General features: G+C 35.3%; 2 protein-coding genes across 3 annotated transcripts; both read right to left on the bottom strand.

Annotated features, from left to right (window-relative positions):
* Positions 1-1898: 1898 nt before the first annotated feature.
* On the bottom strand, positions 1899-8314 carry ATG18H (autophagy 18h-like protein). 2 transcript variants are annotated; one of them, XM_021427658.2, is made up of 10 exons: positions 7775-8314; positions 5956-6414; positions 5194-5637; positions 4640-4885; positions 3751-4551; positions 3516-3673; positions 3021-3145; positions 2882-2937; positions 2413-2794; positions 1899-2243 (listed from the first exon to the last, which is right to left on the bottom strand). In XM_021427658.2, the coding sequence occupies exons 1-10, from the start codon at positions 7970-7972 to the stop codon at positions 2239-2241; spliced, it is 2874 nt and encodes a 957-aa protein (XP_021283333.2). In that variant the 5' UTR covers positions 7973-8314; the 3' UTR covers positions 1899-2238. The 2 variants fall into 2 exon arrangements, with proteins under 2 accessions (XP_021283333.2, XP_089639516.1); XM_089783390.1 differs by having other exon boundaries at positions 2413-2937.
* Positions 8315-10032: 1718 nt separating this feature from the next.
* On the bottom strand, positions 10033-16465 carry RBK2 (ROP binding protein kinases 2). Its single transcript, XM_089783463.1, has 9 exons — positions 15762-16465; positions 14768-14880; positions 14297-14659; positions 13827-14078; positions 13588-13742; positions 12133-12212; positions 11916-12051; positions 11682-11831; positions 10033-10527 (listed from the first exon to the last, which is right to left on the bottom strand). The coding sequence occupies exons 1-9, from the start codon at positions 15797-15799 to the stop codon at positions 10354-10356; spliced, it is 1461 nt and encodes a 486-aa protein (XP_089639589.1). The 5' UTR covers positions 15800-16465; the 3' UTR covers positions 10033-10353.
* Between the last annotated feature and the right edge of the window lie 1556 nt (positions 16466-18021).

The raw sequence follows: 18021 nt of genomic DNA on the forward strand, positions 1-18021 counted from the left end.
TTTCATTTTAGGGACAAAGGCATGATTTTTGCAATGTTGAAGCTTTGCAGTTATGTCATTTTCTCATGAATCCTATCAGTAAAAAATAAGAGAGTCTTGAATTTATAATTAAGGATTTATTTTCATTTGATAAGTATATTTTTTGAATTAAAAAATATGAATTTATGATAATTTTATATATGTTTTTTAATTAGACCGATTAGTCGAATTGATCGAATCAATTGAATTTCAAACCGATTCAATCTTCGGTCTAATTTTAAAAAAAATTAATAGAAAGTTTCCAAATGAATGGAGAAATTATTGGAGGGCCCTTAGAGTGAATTAAAATTCTTTTGTCTTGGCCCCTTGAAAATGATTTTGTAGAGTTTTTGTGAATTAATTAAGGATGAAAAAAATGGAAAAGCAAATAGCCTTTTGGAACACATTTCATTATCTGTCCAACATTATTCACGAAAAGGTGCTTTGGAGGTTTGATTAAGGTTGTTAAGGTGATTCCATGTCATAAAACCCATCAAAATATAACTATAATAATGATAATTAATGAAGTGGGTTTTATTTAGTTAATCTTAGAAAATTATGAATCAACTGAAATTCTAAAATTATATGAAATTATTTTTTTTTAACATGTGACATACGTGACGTATAAATCGTCAAAATTTCGAAATCATATGAAATACTATCCCTTTTGGAATATCACTGACAATTTCCCAAGAATCTCCTAATCAAAATGCATTCCAAGAATAGTTGATCAGCATAATTTGTGTTCAAACTTTGGAGGCTAATAAGAGCAGGTCATGTGTTTAGCATCTAGTATTGGCCTAAGGCTAAATAAAGGTTTGGGGACCCTCCATGGCGTATTCAACAGCCCATTCAATAGTGTGTCGGATTAAGACAATTCAAAGCCCCTTAAAACGACAAAATGGACCCTCTCCCCGGTGGACTGGACACCAAAGAAAATGGCTCCAATCTCCATAGTCGCAGGGGCCTAACTGAGCCCCTCTTTAAAGTTTTCTTTGGCAAAGCAGCCAATATATACTGTCATGTTGCCAAAGTTTTCTTCTTCTAGGGAAGTGCATAGCAAAATTAAAATTAAGCAAATCATGGTGGAGATTTTAGGGAGATTTGCCCTCATCAGGATGATGGGAAAGAGTATCTCAGTGACTGCTTAGAGTTGAAGGGACCACTGACTGCCTGTCTAACTCTCCTTTGATGGGAAGGGCATCTAGGGTGGGGGCCAATTTCCCATGGGAGGAGATTTCATGCCATAAATGTAGCAGCAATAGCAGGCCACAAGAATACAAAGGTGCAGGATGTTTCTGGGTATCCAAAGTTTTGTGAATGAACAGAAGAAAAGCTCATCAATAGAGAAAAAGTTTTATTGGATGAGTGTTACTCTGCAGGACTCGCAAATAGTGCACATTTGCATAATTCAATGCACTACTTACTAGTTTCTTGTTTTGTCTGTATCAAGTGCTGTTGCCTGTTGGCTCCTCCTAACACTAGATATCTGCTAAAAGGGCCCAAGAGTATTTGAAACCAAATAGGCTCATATGGCATCAGCAACCTGTTACATTTCAACCAGTGTACATCAAGTAAACCAAAATTTACCAAGTTTGCTGCAACTGAAACTAGGAGGAATCTTTTTCTTGTAGTATCTGACTTTCCCGTTGGTAAGGGCCCCTTTTCTCATTCTATTTTCCTCCTACCAAAGAATAAAGGGGGGAAAAAACTATTTTCCTTTCTCTTTCCCCCTTACCAAACATAACCCAAGTTAGTCCAGACCCCAAACTAGTAAAGCCTCATGGATGATTGATCTAAATCCTCAGGATGTATGCAATAGCAAGAAAGAACCTGGCTTAGAGAAACAGAATCTAAACAAAAACTAGTGCACAACACAATATACAACAATTCATTTTCTTTTTTTATTATTTTTGTCTTTGAAGAATGAATATGGTTACACAGCACAGAAAGAACCCTGTCCCCACAAATCATTTGTATTATCAATATCAATTTACAACATTTACATTGGGAGGGAAGAAACCAGAGATTTGCCCTGGCGGCACAATAAGCCAGTGATTATATTTCTTGAACCAATCAGTCAGTAGCTTTATAAATCTTCAATTAGTATGTGAACCCCCCACAAGGCTGACGTTTGACCAAAGGGACCTGAAGTTGACAATACAAACGTACATGAAGGCGGCAAGAGCGCATCAGGAAAGAAACACAAGCAGATACAACTCAACCTGCCACAAATGGGAATGATGATTTCAATAAGGTTTTTGTCTCAATAGAGGATATAAAGACAGTTGTATGTTACATGGAAGAAGTTAAATTTTAGAAGCTTGGGTTCCCATACTAGAATGCATCATCTAAATGAATAAGAACAATCAGATAACAGATTTAGATACTTACCCTCCTCAGAGAAGGCAAAAACACCCCCAAGCATTTCATCATTGTCACCTTCTTCCTCAGATTTTTCTCTGTCATAAGGACCACTGCTGCTGTCAACATCAGTAACAACCTCTGTCGGTTCACGACATGCACTTAAGGGCAATGCTTTACAGTACTCTTCTTGAAAAAATTGCTCAAAATCCGGTGAGTCATTTACTGGTCCCTCATCTAACATGTTCAAACTCAAATCAGATCGGTTAGAACTTGTGTTTGAAACTTCACTGGTTCCTCCACTGTTTGGAAATTGAACCTCCTTTGCAACAGTTCTTCCACCAGATAAAGAGCCACTTGTCAATGATGACAGACTGTTAGTAGAGTTCCTATCTTCAACGTGACAAACACCCTGATTAAAAGAAATTGAACCAGTATCTTTGTTAAGATTGCTCTGATTAAGCATAGACGATGCCAAAACAGAACTCTGTCCTTTTACCCCACTACTATCCTTCCCAGATTGAACGCTGGATGGAGAAGAATTCCTTGATGATCCTGGTTAAAACACCAATCATCAAATGAGTTACATGAATCCATGAGTTTATTAGATGATATCTAAATTTTAAAAATTGTCATACCACTATCTGAGTTTTCAACACAGCTAGGTGACATCAACTTAGAGTGAGAAATAACAGTGACTTCAGAGAATCTTGCTTTGGCATCATGAGAAGATGACATTGGATATTTTTCTCCATCAAAGTCCCTACACAGAAAGAAGAAGAAGAAGAACAAAGGAACAATGTGAAGGATAATACATCTGACGATATAAATGCCATTCTACACCATGTAACACCATCCAACATCCTCCATTCCCCCCCTTTCACCCTCCCTTTCCAAAAAAAAAAAAAAAACCGAATGATTAAAGAAGAAAGATCACCACAAAATTCTTTCAGATGCGATTCATTCAGACTGCTATAATATGACTCTTGAAGAACCTCACTTCCAATTATCTATCCATTTTTTCATCTAGCCCTTATTCTACTAGATAACTACTTCTAGGACTTTTTAGATTAAAAAAAAAATGAGAACAGTCAAAACCAGAAAAGGCACAATGTAAAGAACACAGAAATTACCTGTCATTCCATTCAGATTGAATCCTCTGAAAATGCTCAAAAACAGGCAATAAATCCCTCTGTCTAATTTCCACCTCATGAGCAGGGATCTTTTCTATTTCCATTTCTCCACCATTACGCTCATCTAACCCCAAAGGACTCATTGTATAGAAAGATACCTAAAAAAATGCATATGAGATGTAAGTGAAACTGGTTATGAGCAAGTGTATCTCATGAAAATATCATAAACAACTACCCTAGGATTCTGCCAGATTGCAATCCTTCCAGAGCTTAGCTGCACTTCTGCATTGGAAAGATACAAGTGATACTGATCTTGGGGCTTTGACAGGTCCTTGTGCCCAACTTCATTATCTTCAAAATCAGAAACATCCGCAATCATCTCTAATGCTTCTTTTCTTCCATGAGTTATTCCAGAAAGGCATTCCTCTCTTTCTGGCCAATCTGTTCTTCGGCATACATCCCAGGCTTGCATAGCTTCAACTTTCACCCGTAACTCCTCTTCTTGTACCTGAACAGCAGAACCTGGCCCAATTCTTGAAGCACTTTCACCTGCCTCTCCCCCAAATGAAGGCAGTAGCTTATGTTGAACAACATGACCAGAAGGAGTGTAAACTAATAGGTTCTCCAAATCATTTGCTTTTACTTGAGCTCGTTGTAAAACATTAGGTAAAGAGTTATGGAAAACAGCAGAAAAAGCACCAGACGGGAAGGAGGCCTTTCCAGCAGCAGAAGATGCAGCATTGGTAACAGTATTAAGCCATCCGGAGTTACCATTTTTTATTCTGCTAACAACAGAGAGGGTGACAGTTGGTGGTGCTGGTGAAGAAAAGGTTTGATAGTTTGTCATGAAAGATAGAGTGGACCACCAAGGGAGAGATACAGCTGGTGATAAGGTAGCCCCATCTACATGAGAATTCTGAATCTGGAGAACATTCTCACCACCAAATGGGGAAAGAACAAAAATATGGCAAGTACCCCGAGATGAAACAATGGCAATCCACTGACTGTAAGCACTAAAACAGATATCTTGTATCACCTGCAAAAACAAAACAAAAATAGATGAGAAATTATAGATAGATAAAGCATCACAATTTTTTTAAAAAATAGGAGGTGCAGGAGCATACGGCTGATGTCATGCCACGATGGAGCTTGTAAAGGTGTACATGTGAAGAGCTCCAATCAGAATTTTGAGTGCCAGATCCATTCTTTGCTGAGGATGGCATAATCCGAAAAATATTTATATTGTTCCCATGTATTGAGGCTGTAACCAGAAGAGTTCCACTGGGATCAAAACAAAGGGCAGAAATTGGACTTGCATGAGCCCTGAACTGTGATACAACAGCTCTGGAAACAAAATCTTTGACAACAACCTGCAATGAACCGTATAAACAAGAAAATCTTAAAATTTCATGGTTGAAAATTAATAGGTCAAAATTTTCATGACTCTGACATTTAGTTTTTGTAAGGACTAATGAGCTGAATATTATCTCATCTAGTACCTCTCTGAGAAAGTTGAACTCAAACATGTGTTTGACATAAAAATTCAAGAATATAGGCAAAGATATGGACAATAGCCTTCTACATCAAGATAGAATTAAAGTGCAAAGATCATGTGTTTTACAATCAGGCATTTTAAAATAAGATTAAAGTTCGCTTCTCAGATACATCAAGGACTAACCGTCCCAGCAATATCAGTCTCTGCAGAATGTGATCCACCCCGACCAACTTTCCAGCCTGAATTTGAAGATCCAGGAGAACCAGTACCATCAGGAATAAGATCTTGATAGTATTTCGACAAAGTTTTGTAGCCCATGTCACCCAGATTAATCAACCCAGCAGCTAACTGCTTACTAGATTCCATCGCATATCGAGCCACAAGACTCCCACTGCTGGGTGAAGTTGATGGGCTAACACCAGGAGAAGGAGTAAGGTTCTGTGGACTCAGGCGACCTGTATTTGACTGCAAAGGATTGTTGGAAGCATAAGCTAACCACCTGGGACCCACTGCCATGGGACCATATCCGATATTAATCCCACCCATTCCTTGGCCTACTGCCTGAGGGACAGGATAGGTGAGGACACTAAATTTATTTTCAAGAGTGAGAGCATCGAGGCAGTATATCTGCAAGCCAATAAAAGAAATGAGCACAGTTTCAGTTGTTTCACTTCATCTAAATAATTGGTCAAATAAAAGAAACTAAAAAATGTATCTAAACTAAACCATCCTTCAATCAACATCTGGATTAAACACAAGCAGTCCAGGGACCATCAAATCTGATTATATCAGTTTTACGTTGAACTGGAGATTCCAAACAAAATAAAAAAGGAGGATAACAAATCCCTTAATCTGTCTGATCCTGTTTACGAAAAATGCAAAATACTAGTTGTAACCAAAACTAAGTTTGAGGAGTAAAAAGAAAAAGAATTAGCTAAGTCTTACTTGTGTTGCAAGCCCCACAGCAACTATTCGAGGACTGCATCTAACCATATATACAGTTGACCGGAATCTCAGTACATGAACATAATTATGAGACCTTAGGGAATAGAATCGAACAGCAGTAGGCGAGATAAGGACATTTCCGTTTTGAGGCTCATCAAAACCATCTCTAGCCAATCCATCTCTTCCACTAAGCATCAAACCTGAGCCCTTTGACTCATCACACGCAACAACCAGAAGTAAAGGATGTGATGCTCTAAATCCTTCACGGCCATCAGACTTTTCAGGGAGCGGCTGCATTTGTAAAAATGTAACTGGATCATCACGCCTTGAAACAAGTTCACTGACATTAGAGGCATCTTCGACATCAAGAACTTGAAAACCATTGGAGTATCCAAGTAAGAGAACATGTTTAAAAGATGACAGACTGAGCTCTAGTCTGTCAAAGGAAGCCCAGAGGACCTGTTTTACAAAAGATTTCAATGTGAAAGCAGATAGAGTGAGCAACAAGGTTCAAGGCAAATGCACATAGAAGTTATGCAAGCCACCAAATAGGAATGTAACAAAAAAAAACCATTGCCAGCAATGAGACGCAAATAAATTTATATATCTACATCTCACATTCACCACCACCTTCTTATGATAAGGGGTAAACTATTTCCCTCATCCTTTACAAGGAGCTACTGCCATTAAAAGTTGAGCAACTGATAAAAAACTTGCATGCAATAAATGGCATTGAGCAGTTGAGTTTCCATTTTGGCATTTTTGACCTTAAAGGAACTCAAATCACAGCATTAAACTAGAATTAATAGAACAGAATGGCCCGTACTGGAAAAAGCGAACAAGAATCAAATGATTGGCACAAGGAAATCTTATAAACAACAGTCTCTGTTACTCTGTCCAGAACTCAATATGGTTCACATAAAAATAACTAAACTCCCCGTAGTCATCATTCCAAATTTATAACCTCATCTTTTTCACAAAGCTACAATTGTAAATAGGCCAAGAAAATGATCAATTATTTTTGTGCAAAATAATAGCATCAATGTCCTGAGCTTCGATTGTGATTTTGACCTTAAAAACATGACTCGCACATTATACAGACTAAGTATCTCGTTCCTTAACTCCCTAAGACATCATTTCCAACAAATATCATCTAAACATTGGTTTGGTTATTACAAAAATATAGTCAAAATTAAAAAACTAAATCAGCCGATTATATGATCAACTATCTTTCATTTGCCTTCCTTAAGTAAATTATTTACGATTTCAATCATTTTAATAAAAACTCCAAAAATTAACATCATTTTCAACAAAAACAATGCATTGTCCATTCCGTAGCCACTAAAAGACAACAGATATACAAAAATTTAAGAAAAAAAAAAAAAAAAGAGATTCCTATGCACCTTTTAATTTTCTTTTTTCTTTTTGAAAAAAAAAATCATTTTCAACAAAAAAAACTTGAATTTCAGCAAATATTAACCAAAAAATTAAGTTAAAAAATAAAGTTCGTAAACAAGTTAACTTTTTTGCTCTACATTACAACATTCAGTTAACTACGCCCTAATTCACTAGAAGAACTAATTTTTACTTTAATCTAAATTAAAAGGGAAAAACCTATAAAATCACCACATTTGAATTTCTCTTTCTTCTTTCTGAGCAACCAAACAGCAAGTGAAAGTAAAAAAAGAGCTTACTTTTTCAAAACAAAAAGAACCCTACAATCAACAATATTTTTTTAAAAATATCTAAATTAATCAAGGTTGTAATTAAATAATCAACAGCTAATAATCAATAATTAAAAATATTAAAAACAGAAAACCTGGTCTTTATTGTGTTCGACGGAGTCTCCAGAAATGGAAGCGGCGACGGAGGCACTAGCTGACCGGACACCGGAAGAGGCTGTCTTTATGCAAGAAGATATGAATTTCAGAGAATTCGGCAAGAAATGACTGTTACTTTTGTTATTGTTATTGATATTGGAGCCTTTGTTGTTTCCGTTGTCGCCGTTGCTCTTCATAGTCAAGATATAATCCCAGATTTAATTTCTTCAACCGGCCACCGGGGCGTTACCGGGAAAGGAAAAACGATCAGCAATAGCATAAGAGGAAACTAACAATACGGCGGCGTTCTACGGGTTCGGCGGTCACCGGCCACAAAAAGTTCTCGGTTCTTTTTTTTTTTGGTTTTGCGGTGGTTGGGTTTGACCTTTAACAGAGAGAACACAATAGAGGGAGAGAAAAGACGGTTCTTTGCTTTTTGTTAAATGTTACATTGCAGTGTAAGCAAGAAATGGAGGAATTGAAGATGAGCCCTTCGTAGTTTTAGGATAGTTCAATTGGGTCCTTTCTGGTCAAATGGTTTTGGTTGACAGGTTATCTGCTAGTTGGGGTTGTTTCATGGACTTTGAAGGGCTGAGATTGTGAAATTACATAATTGTCCTTCCATGGGATTATGGGAAACTTCTTGGGATTCCTAACCCAAAATTGGGTAAATGATTGATTGATTTTTGTAGTAACTAATCTCTTGTATTAATCATAACTTTAATTATATAGGAATTTAGATTCGTCGAATATTTACTTATTTTTACATATTGATCTAAATTCATCATATAAAATATTTAAAATAAATAAAAATTAATTAATTATTAAATTTTCTCAACTAATTATATGATTTTCTTTAATCGAGAAAATTTAATAATTTCATGATATAAATATTAAAGTTAAAAAAAATATACAATCCAAAATCACTTACCATTTATCAAGCAAATTAAACCCAAAGTTAAAAATTAAATTCTCTTTTTGATAAAGAATTCTTTTGTTTTGTTTTGCTTTATAAATAATATTTATATATTATTATTTAATCACTATTATCTTATAATTGTTTAACAATAAAGATTTAAAACTTACCGAAGATAAAATTTAATTTATTGATAACGTAGATATACACAAATTAAACGTTTATTTAAAAAGAAGGAATTTACTATCGACGTTATCGACCAATTAATGGTGGCTGCTTACTGACACACGTAAGTGAAGCCCCATTTTGTTGACATTGCAACAATGAGCACAGCATGTCGAAATTATGAAACTCGTGGGGGTAATCAATTTAAAAAATTTCGGGAAACCGCAAGGACGAAAATGGAGAAAAGAAAAAAGTTAGGGGGCGGAGAGGGGAAATAAAGGGAAGTAGGAGGGGGAGATCGGTTACGTTACGACAGGGGACGAGCATATCTTGAAGGGAGATGCCGAACCACAAAACCCGGGGGTAGATTTGCACCGTTGTCAACCGTGAACTCTCGTTTGCATATTTGGAGAGAGAAAAATTAAAATTAAATAAAATTAAATAAACTGGCAAACCGTACAGGAATCCGGCCTGGCAGCTCAAAGACATTAGGCTAACTTGACGTGTCAGCTTCGCTTCCTCCATGCCACCACGTTCATCTGACGTGTCATTTTGAACTTGTTTTTCAATTTTTGTTTTTTCTTTTGTATTTTTTCTTATTTCTATCACATTTTTTTTTAGGATTTTGAGTTGTTTGGTTGGAATTTTGATTTTGAAGATGCTATATGCTTTTATAGTTTGTATTTTTTAATTAAAATTTGAATGAAAAAGTTTAATTATTATTATCATTTTTAAAATAAAAAAATAAAATTTCAAACATTTATGACTTATACTTGTATCATATTTTCAACTTACCTATAAAATTAAAATTTATTTTATTTTTTTATTAAAGATACATGATATTTTTCTTACTCGATTGTATAAAATCCTTGTTACATTAATTCTTTCACTTGAGTAAACTTCTTTTATTATTTATCACAAGCTTATACTTTCAAGCCAAAAATACGTTTAATAAGTAAAAGATTTTAAAATTCATGATATATTAAATATTAAATAGTATAGTGTTTTAGTAAGAAATAAAAAATAAAAATTGCTTAATCCAACATTTAATTTTATCTTCAATTCTTTTTTTTCTTTTTTGGTTTCTTTCCATTTTTTAACCAAAGTACCTTTATGGAAAATCCTTAATTTACTTAATATTAGCAACCAAAGCAATCCATTTTATAAACTTGGTCAAGAACACCCTTGAAATAGTATACCATGTTTCTTATGGGGGATGTCTTCATTGGTTTTCTTTCCTATCCACAACCTCAAATCATCTAAAACTTAAGCCGGTCCAAATTGAAGATTCTACTTTGTTGCATTTAGCTCTAAGGTTCCTTCAACTTTCACTCCAAACCTGTTATATACATTACAAGCCAAAAGAAGGGATTGGGACACACCAGAAATCATTTGATGTTGGTACTGTTTCACGTGAAATTTGGAAGAACTTCCATAGGAACCAAAGCTTCCAAATGCCATGGAAAACAGTAGCATCAAATGCTTTTCATCTCTGTTTTAAGAACCCAAAGCAATCTCCCTTAGTCGATTGATATTGTTTAGATGTTTCGTTGAGTTGTATTCTTGCGCATCCAAGAGTTCGTTTGAGTATGTTCTTTGGATGGACCGCTTGTAGGGTTCTTTAGCACGGTCAGCTGCTGCACATTCATCACCCCTCAGCAATATCACAACCTGCATCAAAAAAGACCTTGGTTAACTTGATGACATTTCATTTTGGATTTGGTCTTCCCCCCCAATCCAGACATAATGCCCATTCGCCATATCCATACACAGAGGTCCAAAAGGAGAAGTGGGGGATATTAGAAAGGATAAGAATGAAAAAGCAAAGGAAAAGTTGAACATATGGTTGGCCATTAATGAGTTAAGAACAGATAGAAAGCATGAATCAAAGACCAATTCATTGCTTTGATGCTTTCTTGCTTCTGGGAGCAGAAAGTGATTTTAGCTTTTATGCACAAAAGTAGTAGTCCTAAATGTTTGCAGGCTTAGTTGCTTGTGATTCAGATCTTCTTGATTCTATATTTGTTGAGCTTCGGAAGGGATGTCCTAAAGAAGAAAAAAGGTACTCCATTTCCATTGAAGATGATTCCGAGGAATTAGAAGCAACCATAAAAGAACAGATGCTACAAGCAAGTGAAGGTGGATGAATTTCCTTGGTGGTGTACAGTGTAACAGGCACTTCCTACTCAAGGTTCCATGTACCCAAATAGAAAACAAGGCCTGCTAATCTTCAAAAGGAACTTCAAGATTCAGTTAAGCAATTTAATTAGACGCTACCCCATCAAACAAATAGACCACCTTGCCACCAGTTATAACCTCTTAATTCTCTGTGGTTCCACACCAACTTCGAGAATAATCCTAAATCAAGAGCGCATAAAGAAGAGGTTATTGTCCCTTACTTCTACAACAAGGTTTCATTCTTTTTAGCTGCTACTTAATGGTTCATTTTACTGCTGAGCAAGATATTGTTGAGAGAATGCTACCCTTGAACTCAGACAAATATGTAATTCATAAATGTCATTCAGCATTTTGTGATATCAATGATTCAATAGCACGAACAAGAATTAAAATCACAAAGCACCCAATGCTTTTCTAATGAAATGAGGTGATGCACCTCTCAACGGAGCAAAGTCAATATCAGATCAGAATTCACATTTTCATTTCCTAATCTTACTTTGTTTTCTCTAACTTCTGTTCAGTATATATTAACCAATAGCGTGTCACTCATCATATTTCTAGAAGGGTATGCTGTATTTATTACTCCAATTAATTAATTTCTTAACAGAGCGAACAGATATTCAACAACTTCTAAATCTAATCCTAACCTGACTCATTTGAGGACGAAGAATAGGAGACTGCTCGATGCACAAAGAGGCAGCCAAAACCATGCGATCCACCTCCTCTGCATCATAATCATCACCCAGGGAAGGATCTACAAGCTCTTTAATATCATTCTCATCAAGTAGAGGCTTTGCCTACAGGAATTAGAAGGGTAAGTACGGATTCTTATGCAAGTATGATATAGTTGGAGTGATCAAATTCTTCACAAGGAAATGTACCCATAGTACGACGCTTTGTTGTTGATCATCTAAAGCTCTTCGTCCTGTTATGAGCTCCAAAAGTAGAACTCCAAATGCATAGACATCAGTTTTCTCATCAACTATTCCGTGCATGAAGTATTCCGGAGCAAAGTAGCTGCATCTCAAGAAACAAATGAGTCAGCATTACGACAAAAGTATTTATTAACTCGATGACAGATACTTTAGGCTTACAAACCCGAAAGTTCCTTCAAATTTTGATACGTTGTGGTGAGTCCATTGTTTAGGTAGCCACTTGGCAAGGCCGAAATCGCAAATCTGGATGGCAAATCAGCTGACCTTATCAATAACTAGGACAAACAAAGAAAATGATAATACAAATGTAAAACGCCAGTTGACATTCATGACAATAGATCATTAGGAGCTTTATAAAATAACTGTCATAAACTTTCAAAAAATAGGACAGAAAGATCACCACCAATATTGGCAGACCCTGCTCACCTATGTTGACAAAAATAAGATTGCGCCATGTAAGGAGCAAATCAGAAAGAAAATAATGGAAACAATTTTCAGACAGAAAATGCAATGAAACTAATTCTCATACATGAATTGTTTTCTCATTAGAAAGGAAACCACAAAACTACAACAATGCATCCTTCTTGGTGGGAATTGAGTCAGAATACTTTATTTTCGTAACCAAACATGATGTGTAACATTCTAAATCTTTCACCATAATGCAGGCAACTGCTGAGCGCAGCACAAAGGAAGAAAGCAATCGATCTCTTGCATAGCTTCAACCCTCCTCAATTTGAGGCTTATTGATCCATCCTCCATTGGCTCAATCCAAAGTGCCAAATTTATGCCCCCAAGATTAAAGCTTGCACAAGGCTCATACCTTGTATGGCTCACCTCGTGCTCAAGGCAAGTGCTAGAAATTATGACCCCAAGGCAAAACAAGGGCTAATACTAGGTGCTTAAATTGGCTTCTTTATGGCTTTGAAAAATTACAGAGTTTAGTGCATAGAAATATTTATACTGACATTTTTTTTCCATATTACAGTTGAGAGACTCTAAACCTAACTGTAGCTTCTTGAAAATTAACATAGTGATTGTGTATGTCTCTGCATGCAATGAAATTCATTCCTACATGTCTTGGTTAAAATTTGCATTTTTCTCATTTTGAGCTGTTATCGATAGTTAGAGATTTTGTTGACATACTACTAAGTGAAGACTAAGACTCAGTAGAACTATGCATGGGGAGCATTCTGTAGGTTTAAAGATCAGAGCTACTCTTTTTGATTTCTCCAAACTATCCATTCTTTCAAAATGGTAAGTTAATGGCAAGGTGAAGTGCAATCATGTTCTACCAAAATAAATTGAGCAAAGGTAAGAATAGTCATATAGATGGAGACCTTGGAATATGCATAAATCTTCCCATAAAGTTGTAGCACCTAGTGCACATGGCAAACCAATAATTAAGTAGCCAGATTACAGAATATTAGTTCTAGCACTCCACAAGGAAAGGCATTCTGTGCTTGTCTCTGCATGTCAATTTCATGATTTCTTAGTATCATGAAATATACAGATGCATGCTTGCCATTCTGTACACTGGATTCTTCCAAATCGTACACAACCCATAGTTTTTAAACATCTCATTTGGTGAATCCTTTGAATTTTAAAACTTGAGAAGTACCTGGGGCTCAAAGTTCTCTGTAAGCAGAATATTATCCGCCTTGATATCTCTATGAATAATTCGTCTTTCACAAGTCTCATGAAGATATGTGAGGCCATCTGCTGTACCCAAAGCAATCTTATATCTTTTACTCCAATCTAGCACACCTTTTGAACCTAGATAATGCAAGAGCATCATAAAGTTCTCATAAAGCAACAGTAATAAGAACTTGAGGAAAACAATGCAGATTAGGAACAAACCATGCAGAACTGATCCCAAACTTCCCAATGGAGATAACTGAAAAACAAGGTGCATTCCGCCGTCAATGCCACACCCAATCAACTTAGCAGTGTTTGGATGGTTTACATGGGCTATAATGCCAAGCTCAGATAGGAAACCAGCTGTCCTCTCATCTGGTGTCCCTTTAATAAGCCGCTTTATTGCCAAAAGCTTTCCATCTTTCAAACAACCTTTGTAGACTTCAGCATAACCACCTTTGCCAATTAAGTTCTCTACAAGAAATAGAACCACAGGTCTACATCACTAAATGAATGTCATTATATTTGAATGTAACAAAAGTTTCATTAAGCAACCTTATATGTAACTTCATATTTCTCGTGGTTAATAATGGAAATAAGGAATAATAGTTCTGCCAAATTCCAAACTATAAGTGGACCAAATATACAAACGGTTTCTGCGAGTAGTCTAAGTCTTGAAATTAATTGCATACCTTGGCTAAAGTTGTCTGTTGCAGCTCGGAGCTCAGGTAGGCTGAAGTTCTCCAAAGAAGACTTAAAATTATACAAATCTCTCAGCACATGATTCTCTTTTGTGCTTCTGCTGTTCTTTTTTGATAGCTTTGGTACAGCAAGAGGAGTGAAGGCAGCTAAGTGCTTCCGTGATCTTCTTTTCCATAATTTGAAGAATTTTCTCCAGTTAGCTAGTGCTCCTCCATTTGTACAACGAATTTCTGCCTTGGGGCTGTCAACAGGAGAAATTATGTTGGATTCCAAGCTTTCTAAGCAGGCTTCTAAAACTCCTTTAGGAGATGATCCATCTTTTTTCTCGTTTTCCTTGTTTAGGACCCTCAATTCTTCAATAAAATAAGAACCAAAGAGTGGTAAGAACATGGACTACAGAAACACATGCATCAGACATGAAAGGGAGATGCCACAGAACACATAGAGTTGGAGATAACTACCACAGGCTGATGCATAAGAAGAAATTATAGCCCCTTGTCTTCTATGTCTTGCTTGAACAACCTCATTTTCCGAGTTCTTCTCTGGCCTATCACCAGAATCCTTAGAGTTCTCGCTGGAACAAATCAATGGCCATAACAGATCAATAATCATTCAAAGCCAAATAAAAGCAGAAATCAGAATCCGTTCTTGTTTCAGCATGAGTATTAGTAAGTTTGTTCTGGGGGAGACAATTATAAACTTAGAAGTGCTGAAAGATTTGATGACAGAAAACAAAATACAACCAAAATGAAAATCATCCATCAGACCTATGAAAACAGACCAGTGAAAACTTGAAACTAAACAAGATTAATCCCAAACAAAAGAGAGGAGAGTAAAAAACATTAACTCATAAAAGAAAAGCATAAAAACCATAAAAGGGTACATGAAAAGTAAGAAACATCATAAAGAAGAACAACCACCAAAAATTCTAGTCTATCATATATGGTATGGGTAGAAAATCCCGAAAATTGATAAGCTGAAACTCAAAACTACCAAAAATGGTTATGTGGAAACTAGAAATCACAACATTAAGTGGCATCAGAACCAACAAATCCTACACGGAAGAACAGCACGAAGGGAACAAAAAAAAGGAAGGAATGAAAGGGAAAAATCTCTACAACGTTCATATCCTCTTTACTGCTAATGCAAAATGGAACAAACCATTGGCTACCACTCAACAAACATTTGATGAAGAAAGAGGAAAAGCTTTTAATAAAACAAAGACATAGCCAAATGAGGTAACATGAAGTAGAACAAAAACAACCAATTTGCTAACTTTCAAAATGATAACATGAAGGAGAACACAAAAAGACATACCCAAATAAAAATAACATGAAGGAGAACACCAAAAAACTCATTTGCTTGCAATCAATCAACCCAAAAGTAAAACATCTTTACGAAAAAAAAAAAAGACATAGCCAAATGGGATAAGATGGAGAAAGAACACACGCATACCTTGAAGTAGCACCTTGATGGTCAATAACATCAGCCATGAACACTCTCAAAACAAGCAAATAAACCAAACCCAACAACAATGTGATAGATTGAAAGCAAAGCAAAGCAGGCAAGAGGAAGACAGAGACCCCAAACAAAAGGAAAAAAGTTAGTAGAGGTTACTATGACATTAAAGCCCTGTTCTTTAGTGCATAAATTTTGACCCCCAAAAAAGATAAGACCATTTGTTTTTTGTGTTCTTTCCAAGACCCTGAAAAAGGCCATCTGAAACTTAAACATTAGCTATATATGGAAAACTTTTCATTACTTCTTTGTCCAGAGGGAGTAAGATTTTTCACAAAAGAAACTTTGACATTAACTTTTTGTTTGTTTGTTTGTTTCTCTCTCTTTTATTAGACGAGTCCGCAAGAATCGCTGGTCTGCTTTGTTGGGTCGGTGACATGTGTTTAAAGCTCTGCAGCGACTTCTGCTCTCAACCTTAAACGCTCAAATCTGTGTAAACAGACAGCTAGAAGGACAGAAAGCGAACCCTGTTTTTTTTTTTTTCTTGGTTTCAAAATTCAAACCTTGGGTTCTTCACTTCTTCGATCAAATCTTCATGTTTGAAATCAGGACTAGAAATTTTTAGATGTCTTCCTGTTGCACCCCATAACAGAGAGACAGACAAACTTCTCAATCTTATGTTTTTGCATACATGATTATTTTGTATACAGCACGATATCCAAAAACCAAAGAAATTAAACGGATTTAAATTAAATTTTATCGTATTCCATGCCTTAATCAAATCATAAATACCTATAGAAAGAAATTTGAACTCAATTTTCTAAATAGTATTACTTAGATGTTGCTATCATCATGTTATGATGCTGACCACACTTCCTTTGCAGCATTGACGCCAAGTGAATGAGGCTTAAAAGATTAATGTACTTTTTACTATTTGGTAATTAATCAATGTATATGTGGCATATGCATTTACTTCTCTTTTGCAGGTTTGGGCATTTACTAATATGTTCATGTGCCATAAATTTAGCATTTGGAACACTCTGAGTTGTACAATTAAAACCCAACTTTTTCCCTTTAATAATTGAGCTACCATTGCTGAAACATTTTGACATCTTTGATTTCCAAATTGCCCATCAATTTTTAAGTGAGGGAAATGTGAATTCATACATGCAAAAGATGATGATTCCTCTTTGCTCTTTCCCTTAAGAACAAGACAAAAGCAAGTAAAGATGACATTAATGAACATTTATGGTACTAACCTTTTCTCCTTTCCTTGTAGCCCATGGAAAAGTTTGGAAAATATATACTTTTTTAATACCAAAAAAAAATTATTTGCATGCGTAAGTTTTAATTGTTAATAAAATATAAAACGGATAGAAATAAAATGAGATTTGGATAGAAATTTCATCTTTGATATATGTCATATGTGACTTAAATGAGTTTTAACATATGAAATTGTCATATCTTTAACGTGTCTAACACGTTTAAAACACGAAATTCAAACTCTTTTAATTTTGTATTATTTTTTATTATATTAGTAAATTATGTTCAAAATTATTATATTTAACTATTAACTATTAACTTTTTACATTTAATATTTTACAAAGATGACATGCATGATATCTCAATGCTTTGAACTTGAGAAAATAATAGAATTTATGGCAAAATTATATGTGTGCTAGTTTATGGCTAAGTTTAATGTATATCAGGCATGAAGAAATAAGAACAATAAAGACACTTTAAATGGGAGCATGTGGCTAACATGGCTCTATGTACAAATGATGTGAACTATCATATCATAAACTGTATATTCATGAGCAAAATTTATAAGCAATAAAGATCAATAAAGTGTTAGTATTTGAATGATCATCTCTGCAATTACAAGGAAAATGGAAACCATGGTAATTATATGGAGGCAGAGGACCCGAGCATTTTTGGGCCGTTAAGAGCAATGCTTTTCCCATCAAGGGACCTAAATTTGAACCTCAAATAGGCTTGTGGCTTAAAGATTCTTGAAAGGTAAATTGGGCTGGATTGGACAAGGCCCAATTTACTCTTAATTGGGTTTATATTTAACCCAAAATAATCGAATTATCATTAATAATTTTTTAAAGTAAATAAAATTATAATTATGTAATTAAAACTCAAATTTATTGTAATATTTATTTTTCGGGTTTGGAAAGAAATTGTAAATCTTACTTGTCCCTTGCTTCTTTGGTAAACTCATTGTATAAGCAATGACTAATGACTATATTAT

Source organism: Theobroma umbraticum, unplaced genomic scaffold (genome assembly GCF_002168275.2).
Source record: "Theobroma umbraticum cultivar Fairchild unplaced genomic scaffold, ASM216827v3 scaffold_147.0, whole genome shotgun sequence".
Lineage (NCBI taxonomy): Eukaryota > Viridiplantae > Streptophyta > Magnoliopsida > Malvales > Malvaceae > Theobroma > Theobroma umbraticum.

Excerpts from the sequence above, each read along its gene's own strand:
- ATG18H (XM_089783390.1), bottom strand. The coding sequence starts at position 7,972 with ATGAAGAGCAACGGCGACAACGGAAACAACAAAGGCTCCAATATCAAT. Across the intron at positions 4,886-5,193 it reads AGACTGATATTGCTGGGACG|GTTGTTGTCAAAGATTTTGT; the intron begins GTTAGTCCTTGA and ends GGTTCATTGCAG. Across the intron at positions 4,552-4,639 it reads ATCGTGGCATGACATCAGCC|GTGATACAAGATATCTGTTT; the intron begins GTATGCTCCTGC and ends TTGTTTTTGCAG.
- RBK2 (XM_089783463.1), bottom strand. The coding sequence starts at position 15,799 with ATGGCTGATGTTATTGACCATCAAGGTGCTACTTCAAG. Across the intron at positions 12,213-13,587 it reads CAGAGAACTTTGAGCCCCAG|ATTTGCGATTTCGGCCTTGC; the intron begins GTACTTCTCAAG and ends TTTGCCATCCAG. Across the intron at positions 11,832-11,915 it reads AACAAAGCGTCGTACTATGG|GCAAAGCCTCTACTTGATGA; the intron begins GTACATTTCCTT and ends TAATTCCTGTAG.